This window comes from Spea bombifrons, chromosome 5 (assembly GCF_027358695.1).
Source record: "Spea bombifrons isolate aSpeBom1 chromosome 5, aSpeBom1.2.pri, whole genome shotgun sequence".
Classification (NCBI taxonomy): domain Eukaryota; kingdom Metazoa; phylum Chordata; class Amphibia; order Anura; family Pelobatidae; genus Spea; species Spea bombifrons.
The window spans coordinates 31,061,323-31,074,920 of record NC_071091.1 but is presented as its reverse complement, the minus strand read 5'-3'; the positions used below and the strand labels follow the sequence as shown (position 1 = coordinate 31,074,920).

Sequence of the window (13,598 nt, the reverse complement as noted above, 5' to 3'; positions counted from 1 at the left end):
TAAAAATGCTTTGCTTGCAAAAGTGGACATTGAGGCTGCTTTCAGACTACTGCCTATTAACCCCGCTTGTTTTCCTTCTTTAGGTTTCCAATTAAATGGTAAATTTTAATTTTAAGTGTTTGCCGATGGGATGTTCCATTTCATGTTTTTACTTTGAAACGTTTGCATGTTTTGTAGAATAGGCAGTTAAGAAAGTTTTTGGGTTTAAATTCAGTTATACATTACCTAGATGATTTCTTGTTCATAGGTAAGGCTGATAATATAGGTTGTTTAATTCATTTTTTGTTTTAGCAGACTATTTCGGTATTCCATTAGCAGATGAGAAAACTGTTTTTCCAACCACTTCATTGCTATTTTTAGGTATAGAGATAGATACAGTGAATATGTTATTTAGATTGCCTAGAGATAAGATTATTAAATTGAGGTTCATGATTAATGCGGTTTTGGGATCCAAAAAGGTGACAGGTGTTTTCAATCTTTGTTGGGTTTATTAAATTTTGCTACCAGGATAATTCCTATGGTTAGAGTTTTTTCCAGGCATATGGCAAAGGCTATTTCTGGGAAAAAGGTAGGCTGCCATAGAGTAAGGGTTTCCAAAAGGTTAGAGAAGACTTATTAGTTTGGAAATTGTTTCTTAAAAAATGTAATGGCGCTGCCATATGGCAATATTTATTAATGATGAATTAGAATTTGTTTACTGATGCGGCGGGCGCATCTGGCTTTGGAATTTTCTGGCAGGGTAAATGGGTTGTTGCGGGTTGGCCTCCGGTATGGCATGAAGCAGGTTGGACAAGGAAATTTTAAAATCTTTCTTGGGTCATCAAAAACGGACAAAAAAGGAAAAGGGTTCTGGATAATCCTACAGAGAGTGCTATTTGCCCGGTGTCCTATGATGCCAGGTAACTGGCTTATACACGGTTCGGGTCAGTCTTTAACACAATTTCAATTTTCATCTGTCAGATACTGGAAACAATATATTTAACTAGGATTTACAGCTCATGGTGGAACAGGCTGTGGTTTTTATGGGATGGGCCGCGAATGTTTGATTGTCCATTCGCGGCGGGTGGTGCATTTGTCCTGGCTTTAGGGTGGATGTTCGTTAAATGGTTAATTATGGTTGCACTCTGGGGCTTGGGCCAGGAGTGCTTTTATGGTTACAAAGTTTCAAGTTTATGTGAGTAATTTGTTGATTTACATTGTAAGCTAAATAAAAGACCACCGCCTGTTTTTGGTTAGCAGTGGTTTTCAACTCCCCAATACTTGCTCTACAATGAATGGTAATAACCTATTAAATTCGAACAAATAAAATGTTTGGTTTTTTTTACATTAAAATTAATTTTGAGGTAGTTTTTTTTTTTTTTTTTATTTAAACATATACTCAACAAATACAAACATGTGAAAATAAAATAATAATTGTTTTATCCAACACTATTATTTTGGACTTTGAATTGTTAAAAGCACATCTGTACATTTATTGACAACTGTTTATATATAGCACAAAAATACTACATAAAAGACAGGAATATAATACAGGAAGGAATGGCGATTTAGTAACCTTTGGACTTGCCAAGAAAGTCTTAATTTAATAATGTCGAGATCGTTTCACATCCACGTGGTCTCCAGAGTTTTTCCTCTTACGAGAAGTCCCTGCCACCTGAAGATAAGGGACAGCTTCTGGGAGACAATAGTTGCTGGTGGGGGGAGGTTGTTCCTTTAAGAGAAGAAACATTAAAAAGTATAAATACTGAAGTATTTAACTCTCCAGTGTGAAAACGTGATAAACTACAATAAAAGGTTAAAACAGGACATCAAAACCTTCTAGTACCTTCTAGTATAAATTGTACGGAAAAAATAATTTGATATACGGATTAATTCACTATACACGATATTGTGTTATGGATGCAGGATTTTGGTTTATGAAGGGCCAAAATCAGTAAGTTTCTTGTGAAGAGGCCCACCATTATTTAGTGATTAACCCCAGTGCCGTTTCCCATTTACACATACTTTTATAAGATAATCAGCAATGTACTCTGGCTTTAAACAGCTGACTCCTTGAGCCGCTGCCTCAGTCACATTCACTTTAGGATCTTCTGGCTTCAATTTGCTAAAGTCTGCAAACAAGTGGGTGGCGTCTTTAAACGTGGAAGGAGATTGGCCAACAAACACCTAAGGAGATACCAAAAACACATGTTCTGGTAATGGAAATGTTGTTTTAATTTGCTGCTAACATGACAAAATGATATTCACAAGTTTGAAAATGAAAACTGTATGCGGTACCATTAAACGACAATGTGTTTCACTTTATGCAGTCTATTTATCTGATATTACAATACCGTTATATAAGAAATTACTTCTGACCAACTACATTTCTTCTATGGTTTCAACCAGCAATTTGTTTGTAATGTCTAAACCAAACAGTGCTGTGTAGGACTCTGTAGTAAAAACTAAGCATAGTGCTTTTTTTTTAGAAACTACTCTGCATTATCATTTAAATGGTAGTGTATGGAAAAGCATTAACCAAATGCAAGCTGTATATCAATTACATGGTAATAGCACACCATGCATCTAATCATAATATTTAATTAGCACTATAGAATTAATGAGCTCATGCCCTAGAAGAAACTTAAAGCTCACCTTTGCGCCTCCTGATTGCAGAAGACGTCTGAATCCTGGCTCCTTTGTTTGATCAACGTTTAAGATCACTCTCCAGCCACTAAATGCGCCCTGCAGTAGTTCATAGGAAAGAAATCAAACATTTTTAAAATTATGTTACAATGTCCCCATCATTGATGTAGCCAAAAAGCTTTCCCCCCATCCTGTTATCACTTTTCTCTTTCTCTCCTATTCGCTCACTCTCTGTCACTTCAAATCAGACTGAATCATGTGCACTCAGCATTTACTTGCTCTGAAGGTCCAATTCATGCGTACACTGATCAGCCATAACATTATGACCACTGACAGGTGAAGTGAATAACACTGGTAATCTTGTTTTCATGGCACCCATCAGTAGGTGGGACATATTAGATGGCAAGTGAACATTTCATCGTCACATTTAAAGCAGGAAAAACAGGCAAGTGTAAGGATTCGAGCAACTTTGACAAGGGCCAGATTGTCATGGCTAGACGACTGGATCAGAGTATCTCCAAAACCGCAGCTCTTGTGAGGCGTTTCCAGTCTGCAGTGCTCAGTACCTAATAAAAATGGTCCAAGGAAGGAAAATCAGTGAACCGGTGACAGGGTCATGGGCGGCCAAGGTTCAGTGATGCATGTGGGAGGCGAAGGCTTGCCCGCGCGGTCAAATCCAACAGACGAGCTACTGTAGGTCAAATTGCTGCGAAAGTTCATGCTGCTTCTGATAGAAAGGTGTCAGAACACACAATACATCGCAGCTTGTTGCATGAGGGGGCTGCGTAGCCACAGACCAGTCAGGGTACCCATGTTGACTCCTGTCCTCTACCAAAAGCGCCTTGGTGCCAGATACCACAGCACACCTTCAGAGGTCTAGTGGAGTCCCATTTTGGCAGCTAAAGGGAGACCTACGCAATATTAGGCAGGTGGTCATAATGTTATGGCTGACTGGTGTAAGTTCTAGATTAACTAAACAAAGATGTGAAGACAGTATGGCTGGTTTAGCACTATAGTAGATCACAGTAGATCTTGGGTTACTTACCAAAAGTAATGCTAATCTGAGCAACTTAATTTCCCTTCCAATGTCGCTTTTATGAAAAGTAGTGAGAATGATATCAGTGTGTTATTTGAGAATGATATCAGTGTGTTATTTGAGAATGTTATCAGTGTGTCATTTATGAATGATGGAAAAAGGGCACAAACAAATGCATACATGTTATACGACATTTATAGTAATGGATCTGCAGCAGTGTAAATAGGTTAAGTAGGCTAAAGTTTACCTCTCCTGTCTCCAACATATCTGTGTCTTGCTTTAATTTTTGTAATTTTTTCCTCCACCTCATTGCTGCCTCTGCCAACAGCCTTTGCTGTGGAGTAATGCTGTTCAGAGCGCTGAGTATTGCACCGTTTCCCCACTCATAGTCTTCTTCCTGAACAGAAAACACATAACCTTACATGACATAGATGCAGTTATATTTTTTTTCAGCACAGCAATCTTTTTTCAAAAAATGTTGCCAAATATCCAATTTTCTTAGAAAAAAATCTAATATAGTTTTTCTAAATAAGCAAAAGCTGATTGAGGAATTTCATTTGTAAAACAGATAAGCAATGATTTTGATAAAAACATAAAAATATGTTGCACGTGTATGGCACACCCTGATTCATTTTGTATATTAGTACACGTGACTCAGCACACACAAAATAGAGTTACAAGCTGTTACACCTATAAATGCAAATTCACCAATCACAAACCAAGGATATTGTGTTTTCTTATTAAAAAGCCAATTCTGTAACTCTTCCAGACAAAAGGCAACACGTGCACATCTTACTGTATATTTTTATTTTACAGTCCGTTAATATTAATTCCTGTGCTTACTGAATTCCATGTCTCCAAAATGTGTTTTAAGTAACTGCAGTCTTTACATTGATTGCTAAACCAATGCAAATGTTTTATGTTGAAACAGAGGTTAAAATTCAGGAGCGTGGTGAACTGTAAAAGGGTAGAAAAGCATTCATTGTACAATAAATCCTTAAGATATAGACCTGCACAAAACGCTTGGCAGCTCTGCATGCCTCCAAATACGAGCGATGCAGCACCCACTTTCCTGCGGCCATAGAGGCAAGGTACTTCTCATTTCGAAGTGGGTGTCCCACAATGATGTGCGTGCAGCTGGGGTCAAAGGATTGCTTGTCTATCACTATACCACCTGTAAAAATAGAAGGGCAGAACAAGAAAGGATTAACTTGATCATGAGGTAAGCATTTCTGAGCCAAGTACCTGCATTACTAGTCAAATGTAAGCGATATATCTGTACTATTGCTATTAACATTCACCCAAAAGTAGCTGTATATTTACCCCTTCACTACAGTTTTTTTTGCCATATGCTGGTTTCCTGTAAATAGCATACCCATGTAAAATATATATATATATATATATATATATATATATATATATATATATATTTTTTTTTTTTTTTTTTTTTTTCAAGAGACAGATTTCTTTTGATACCAAAGTTACACGATAAGCTGAACATTTAGTATAAGTCATTTAGTAAAAACTAGATCCTTAAAAATGTAACAATTTAGGTTTTGGATATATCTCAGTCATATTGAACTTCTATAGGAGCATTTTCCACTTTCCACACTTGTTATGCTGCCATTTGGCCACCAATCCTGACCAAGGTTGCCCATATCAACAATTCCATGAGCTTTTTTCACCAACTCTTCTGTGTTGCATAGGATTGTTTGTACAGGTTATGTGTTATGGCAGGAGTCTAGCCCACCCATATCTCCAGATTATGGAATTAGGTTCTCTGTTTTTGTACATAACAGAGCACAAGTTGGAACATGCCAGTAAATTGGGTCAAGCTGGTCTGTTAGGCCTCTGCTACATGTAAAGCAGCTTAGCAGCGGAGCACGCCATAGCATTTTCTATTAGATGTACTAGCATGTCCCTAAGGGCATTCTGTGTTGCCTTTTATTGATGTATATCCTTATGGTCGCTAAGAGGTTAATAGTACAACCATCCCTTGAACTAAGTTACACTATGTACCACTAACAATAGCTCTACTTCAACAATACGATTCTACAATAGTCAGGAAAAGGCTAACCTAGTTAAACACAAACAGTTTTACAGCATACATCACGTTACCTAGTTCCTCAATGAGTTGCCAATAATCAATGCGTTCTTGTGGATTCAAGGAGGATAGCTGGAACCTGCGCTCCTTCTTTGTTTCTTCTTCAGATAGTGTTTCTGTCTGCAAACACAAAACACAGGATGGTTGGTACACATATACTACATCGTATTGTCATAAAGAGAGTTCTAGACAACCTACTAGTGTGTGTGAAATTCTTCCCTGGTGGGCATTAAAAAAAAACGAAATCCAGACTAACCTTTTCTTTGGGTTGTGGAGCCACTGCTGGTTTGGCAAGCGGGAGGGCAATACTGGGTGCTTGGGGAGTAGGTATCAGGTGAACATCCTTAGTTGGAGACTGCAGGTCTGCCTCTCTATCAGGGGCTTCAGTCACAGATGTATGTTCAAGATCACAAGCCCCTGCAAACAGACACAAAGATATGTACTTAACTTGGTCTACAGGTTTGTTTTACATTGACAGTCACCATCTATTCATACCATGTCTTACAGCAGACATGCTTACCTAATTCAGCTATTTCAGTGTCAGTTAAGGATTCTTTATGCTGCGCATTCTCTACTCCGACATGCTTCACATTAGGATGATGCTGTTCAGAGTACTGGGATGGGCTATTGGGCCACTGCAGATTGCTGGCAAGTTTAGCCCTTTCCTCTCTTGCCGTGGGATCATCCCAAATGATTTGCTCATTTTGTGATGGTTCGGTATTCAGATCTGTTATGATGGGACGTGATTGCCTAGAAGACAATGAAGGAGGTCAAGAAGTTGTGGTTCTATTACATCAGAAAGCTCCAACATTTAATCTTTTAAAAAGGATTAAGAATGTAATAAAACATCCCAGCACAAAAATTATTTAATGCCCATGATATTTGGAGATTTCCTTCTGATGCACATTAGAATTGTTTAAGGCTGGCCTTCCTGCATTCAGCAGTAGGCAGAATCACTGCCTGTAACAGTGCCAAGCTTTATCGCTCTAAACTCTGTAAGCAATCGATTGCTTGAAAAGCACTGGCACATGGATCATGACAGCATTACTGCAGAGACCTGCTTCCCGATGGATCATCGTGTGATTGACTGGCAAGCAGGGAGATCAAAGGATGATCTGTCATAGGATGCCACAACTCAGTTTGTTAAATTTCTTTAATTATTCTTTAATTATTGCGAAGTAAAAGTGTCTAGGGGTAACAACAGCTCAATCACACAGCAATAGAACACGCACACAAAGAGCGTGACTGCGGAGTGCCAAACCATGCAATGTGTAAAAGAAATAAAAAATAATAATAAAAAAAAAAAACGCATCACTCACTGCAGGAGTTCACAACTGCTTGTGGAAGCTTCACAAAATGGCTGAGCAGCTTCACACAAGCCGAAGATCACTATAAGCAATGCCAAGTGTCAGCTGTAAAGGTGCAACGTACACCGCCACTGGACTCTGGAGCAGTGGAAATCTCCGGAGCGATGAATCTCGCTTCACTATCACTATCTGTAAGTCTGATGGAAAAATCTGTGTCACGGAAGCCCCAAACCACCGCCTGCTGGTTCTCACCAAGACGTTAAGGGGGGAGGAAAGATGGTTATGAAAAGCTTAACGGGGAAAAAACGGCCGCAGGCTTCCTACGCACAGAAATTTTGCTTCCACAAGCAGTTAGGAACTCTTGTTTTATACAAAACAGTATAAAAATATCTAAAAAAAAACCTAAAATAAATCTATGGGAATCTCCAGATGTTTAGACCATTGTCAGAATGTTGTTTCATGTTTCCCCCAGATTCCCATTCTTCTTCCTTTGTCTCCAGGAGATGCCCATTTGCAGTCACATGGGGAGGTGAATATATAGCCCAGGCACTCCTAATAAGGAGCTGTATTTGCTTGATTATAAGACAAGGTTTTTTTTTCCCCAAGAGACCCCTCGTCTTATAAACGGGGTCGTCTTATAACCAGACCTCAAATAGGTCTGACTATGAGACTAAGATCCAGATCCCCCGCAACTTCCGCTGCAACCGGAAGGAGGTGCGGTTAGCAGCGGGGGTTGTCTGCGTCCATCACACAGAACTTCCCCGGCTGTCAGAGATCAGAGTTCTCTCTGACAGTCGGAGGGTGTATCTTTAGTATTCTTTAAATTTCCAATTTTCTTTTGACCAATTGAAATTTTGTGGCTGTTATTCAACTTCAAGAAATGGATTTCCGCTTAACTTTTTCCACTAATGGAATGGTATATAGTTTGCTGATCACAGTCATCAGGAGGCAGAGATCTGTGTACCCGCATATAATATTTACACAATAGTGAAACTATGAGGAGGATAAGAAGCACTATCATGTTTTCTTTACACTTTAAGTGCCAGGTTTAATGTAACAGCTATCTCAGGGTAAAGAGTAGTATAACAGCTTGCAGTGGCTCATGAGAAATAGCACATTACTTTATGTATATCATATGAAGATACCTTCGTGCTTCCAATACCCTACTTCTGCCATTACGCGTAGAACGACCTCCTTCAGGGGTGCATGGAGAGTTTTCAAAGCCAGCCCTACTCAATGACCTCTGGCCTTGGGGATTCACCATTGATGTTGCAGACATTAGCTCCTGTAATTGCCTCTGGAAATTTTCTCTCATCTCCAAAGTCTGTGTGAGAGCTGTAAATGAAAAAATATATTTTGAACCAATATCCAATCACACCTGAGTTTTCTTACTTAGTCGTATCTGCATTGTTGTACCCTATTCGCACACACCTCTATTTTACACCTTCTGCTAAGCGGTGTCATTTTACACAAGTCAGCTAAACGTACCCACAACGGAGTAAACAATACATTCATTTGGTGGAGAAAAATGTGAGCAAAATGGATTTAATATTGTAATATTTTGCCAATCATTTTTAAAGCTTTTCCTCCTGTACTCACTTTTGTTGCCAAGGTGTTAGACATTAATGGCTGTGTGTTGAGTTATTTTGAGGGGACAGCAAATTTACACTGTTATACAGGCTGTACACTCACTACTTTACATTGTAGCAGAGTGTCATTTCTGCAGTGTTGTCACATGAAAAGATATAATAAAATATTTAGAAAAATGTGAGGGGTGTACTTACTTTTGTGAGATACTGTGTCTTATGTCCTGTGACCACAAATTAGTTAAGGTACGGTAATTAAATATTTTACCTCCTTTCACTGTATTTGCACACACGTCGTCTTTAGACTTGCTGATTTCACAGTTAATTGATTCAGTCTCTCCATTTTCCTCATGCAACCAAAGGTCGTTCTGTAAAATAAGGTTCTATTTGAAAGAATAACCATTTGAAGTAGAATTACTGCCATATGACCTGTGTAGGAGCAAAAGTTTTATAGTTCCATGATTGTTCCATTTTAAAGGCAGTTTGCCTATAGGTAGCAATAGGAAAGGATTGTTGATTTTTTAAAGTTGTGGATATAAGTGCTTCACCAAAAAGAACAATTGCAGTGATACATTTAGTGTTTGGGTGCACCAAGGGTATTGCGGGACAGCATGTACTCAACAGCAACTGGAGTTATGATCTAAGCTTTTTAAAATAAATGGATTTAAACTTCTTTTAAACATGATTTTGCATGATTTTTGTTTTCATTTTAATTCTGGTATATGAGAAATCTGAAGCTAAAATTACTTTTTGGCGTTTAAGAATTATATAAACTGTAAACAAATAACAAACGAATGGATTAATGATTGTGTTTAATTCAGGCTTAGTGTAGCTATAAGAAAAGAGTTAGGTAATTTATCAGGATAAAGGGAATTGTATATAATTCAGCAGAGAAAATTTAAGACAAATCCAGTATCATACCACGTCTTTCTTGAGGTTTGTAGTTGTTGAACGTCTGCTGCTGATTTGTGACCCATCTTGGACAGCACTTATGTCTAGACTCATTTTTGGATTGTAAGTGTGAGGATAAAGCGTCTCAGGGACTCGCCTTTGCTCATCTGCACACTGTACACAATAAAATATTATATTGAAACATCTACAAAAAGTCTGAAAAGGTTATTTTATGGTCCTCTGCTGCATTAGATGAGACTAAACTCATCTGATCTACTATTATAACAATAAGATCACTTTGAACGGATATACAATACATACAGCTAAGAGCCAATGTTCAGATACTATGTGGATGCCACTTCTTTCTTTCACAGATTTATATTCTCGATTTGTGTCATTTTGCCGCCCTTGATAAATAAAATGGGTTACGCTTTCATCAAAGCACCACCTGCAAGAAAAAAATATACATTACAAATGTATCCACATACACTCCACAGTACGAACCCCTCCAAACAACATGTAGCTTCTTCAGGAAACAAAAGTCTATTTTGTTGGCGTGCATACAAGCATTTTTACCTACATTTAGAGCACATTACATCAAACTTTTATACGCAACCAAACTTTGTTGCCACTATCATACACAACTACCATCCCATGAACTCAGAATTCTTAACTTTTACTCACTCAGCCAACCTGATGCACAAACACACATACTACTCTCAGGCAAAATGATGTGGACACGCCACATATCATTTATAAAGTTGATTAATCAGTTATTTTAATTTCTCAGTTAAAGATACTATTGTTGTAATCATGCACAGAAAGTCGGGGGGGCACAGAAACGTTGGGGAAATTTCTTGGAATATTGAAAGAAAATGGAGTGTGGAATATCGATTAGTTGGCCGAGTATTTTTTTTTTGCGTAAATCAGATTAAAAAAAAAAAAGGCAAATTTTTCGTTTAAAATAATTTAATGAACAAACTGTTTGTTAAACCCAAGCAGCAGAATGAAAAACTTAAAATTTACATTAACATGTGTCACTCATCTCTTTATCACAATGGCATTTCTCTAACTGCCTTCTTATTTTACTATGACATAATAATAAAAACTATACTATGCTATATATAAGAACCCAAAAGACAATATTTCTCAAACTAGGTTTTAATACCTAAAAAGTTTTACTATGTAAACTATATTGTTTTTATTTCCTTTTATTTGCCCCCCCCCCCGGTAATGCACCGGCCCCTAGGGTTGCCACTCTGCCCCCCAGACATGGAAAAAAAACACAAACAAAACAAACTGAGAAATAGCGGAAAATAAATTCAAAATATTTGTGTCTATTGCTCCATAGCATTACAAAATTTGGCTGCCCCCAGTAATCCCATCCCAAAAAAAACCTAGTGTGTCTTTTCAAACAACAAGTCAAACCAATAAATAGAATTGCTCTAACCCAAACACCATTATCAATTCATATGGAAAAACAGAAGTACATAACAACTAACTTGTTGCATAGGAATCCATTTTGATAAATATATATAGTATTTATTAGGGCTGCAACAACGAATCGATAAAATCGATAATCGACAATGATTTTCAACGATTTTCATTATCGATTAGTCGAACCGAATTTTATCGATTATAAAAAGTTTTTTTTCCAGAAAATACCCAATGATTTTAAAGAAAATACCCAATGATTTTTTGCAAGTTATAGGGCAATAAGTACAAGTAGTGTTTTGCTATTTCAAAACCATTTTTTCCAAATCTGGTAATCCTGCCCTCATGTACTATTTGGGACATCTTTAAACCCAGCCAATTCAAATTACCCCATCAAATCATATTTTTTTAAAAACTATACACTCCATGGGCATTTAACATGCCAGTATTTTAACCCTTCGCATATGATAATTTTTGTGACCACGTAGCTCTAATTTTAGTACTTGCTCATTAAAATACATTTTTTTCTAAATATATATTTTTGGACCTTCTTTTATACATTTTGTTGGAACTGGACGATTCCCCTGATGGGGACATCAGTGGGAATTTTTACATGTTACCAAATTTATTTTTTTAAACAGTTTTTATCTATTATTTTGTTTTTTTTTATTATTAATTTTAGTAATCACATTGTGATTAGAAAGCTGAGGTCCATTGACTTGCATGATTGAATGCAGTACAGTAATCTTTGAGATTTGCACAGGTTTCACAATAGAAGCAAGCATGGCCAACCAAAAAATGATATTGCAACGTGTGCTGGACCTACTTCCATCACTGCTACTTAGCACCGATTACTGCCTGCTCTATTGCTTACCTAATCCATGCTTCCCTGTCCTCTAGTTATGTACCCAATGTCTGGAAAATAGTTAGAGTTGTCCTTATACACAGAAATGGTGATGTTGACATAGTGTTAAACTAGAGGCCTATTTCTGCTGCCTGCCCTGTCTAAAGTCTTGGAGAACTGTGCCCATGAGCGTATCCCAACATGTAAAAACAGAACGTACCTTATATTAGAATGCTAACTCCTATTATTCTGTTCATGTCTATTATCGTTTTTTTATGTCTATTGTTTACTTTTATTTTATCTGTATATAAAACTGTTTCTGGCCTTGCCTCCCCAGCACATACTCGAGAACGAGAGAAATCTCAACTTATTCTTTCTAAATAAATACATCTATATTTATAGTAACAATGGACCACTCCATTATTTATTAAATTAAGAAAAAAAACTTGTTTTTCATTTATTAATTTAAGGGAAAATAACCAATAATTTTTTCTTCCTTTTTTCTGTTATTTGATAACGTACACATCACTTATCAATTGGAAGTGAACGTGTGAATTAATTCCCATTTGTAAAGAAAAAAAAAAAGGAGTTGGTATTAACTCTTACCTGTGGAAAATTACAAAATTACGTGTTTTACCAAACCAGCATATAAGTAATTCTTTTTATTATCATTAGCTTATGTCTACGCATAAAGGTGCAAAACGTGTCAAGTATTCTACGCTGTATACCTATACACTACATGTGGGTTTAGAATCTTATAGAAATTGAATAAATATCCCTGGGCTTCTATGGTGTTATTTCTCTTCTGTTTCTACGGACTTAATTTAGGCATGGTCCTCCTACAGGAAATTCACAGACCAGGTATTGTCTGCTGCTTTCTTCACGTATAGCACTCAGACCTCTCTCTTACTCATCTGTTGCTTTTCTGCCTACTTGGGTCTGGTATACCAGGGGTTATCAGACTACTTTTTTTGTACAGGCCTGCCGCTGCCTCTGCCCAACCCATGAAAACTGGAATTACTCGTCTCACAGACATTTCCAAATAGATTGTAGTCGCCAATAAAAATGAACTATTTGTGCTGTCCAAAATCAAAAGTTTTCAACATTATTCCAAGAACTATAAACACACTAAACCCATGCACAGTCCCCTGCCCTGCCTAAATTAGGAGGTTTTGCTGTTCGTGTAAACGTGCAACTTAAACCCAATTCAGGAACAGTATTTCAAGAACTAACACTTGCACAGGCACAGTTCAATGCCTGATTTTGACAGATATTTACTGGCTTATTTTGTGTTGTCCAAAAATAAAAGGATTTGTTAATAGAAAACATGTATTACTAAGGCACAATTTCATAGAAAAATATATTTAAATAACTGGCTGCTAAAAAATAAATCTATTACACACACACAAAAAAACACCACCTTCTATTGCAGTCCCAGTAAATCAATAAAATGAACTCTAGTTGCACAGCTTCTCCAATCCACCCCAGTAAATTTTCTGCACTATACTACTTGACATTTACAGTATGGTAGATAGATGAACGCCAATCGATCACGGACTCATACTTCTAACATCCGACAGCCTGTGGTTGCTAATGACAAGTTACAAGACAGCACACAGATGCCTGCGCTTGTTCTTTTCCCTTGGCCACAGTAAAAGAAGAAAAAAAAAAGTTAAAAAACCCCCAAACCCACAGGCTGTTGGACCCATCAATCACATAACCATTAATGAGACCATCTCCCAATATTTGGGTTACTTCTAATTAAACCCCC

General features: G+C 37.3%; 1 protein-coding gene across 2 annotated transcripts in view; it reads right to left on the bottom strand.

Annotated features, from left to right (window-relative positions):
* Positions 1-1,347: 1,347 nt before the first annotated feature.
* Positions 1,348-13,598, bottom strand: part of TOPBP1 (DNA topoisomerase II binding protein 1) — a 28,913-nt gene continuing 16,662 nt past the window's right edge. For both annotated transcript variants that reach the window (XM_053466330.1, XM_053466331.1), the window contains exons 17-28: positions 9,871-9,997; positions 9,580-9,723; positions 8,927-9,026; positions 8,218-8,407; positions 6,286-6,515; positions 6,022-6,182; positions 5,780-5,885; positions 4,672-4,835; positions 3,909-4,058; positions 2,635-2,724; positions 2,005-2,166; positions 1,348-1,711 (exon numbers count right to left, since the gene is read on the bottom strand). In XM_053466330.1, coding sequence (XP_053322305.1) covers positions 1,583-1,711; positions 2,005-2,166; positions 2,635-2,724; positions 3,909-4,058; positions 4,672-4,835; positions 5,780-5,885; positions 6,022-6,182; positions 6,286-6,515; positions 8,218-8,407; positions 8,927-9,026; positions 9,580-9,723; positions 9,871-9,997 — 1,753 coding nt within the window. In that variant the 3' untranslated portion in view covers positions 1,348-1,582. The remainder of the gene's footprint in view (positions 1,712-2,004; positions 2,167-2,634; positions 2,725-3,908; positions 4,059-4,671; positions 4,836-5,779; positions 5,886-6,021; positions 6,183-6,285; positions 6,516-8,217; positions 8,408-8,926; positions 9,027-9,579; positions 9,724-9,870; positions 9,998-13,598) is intronic.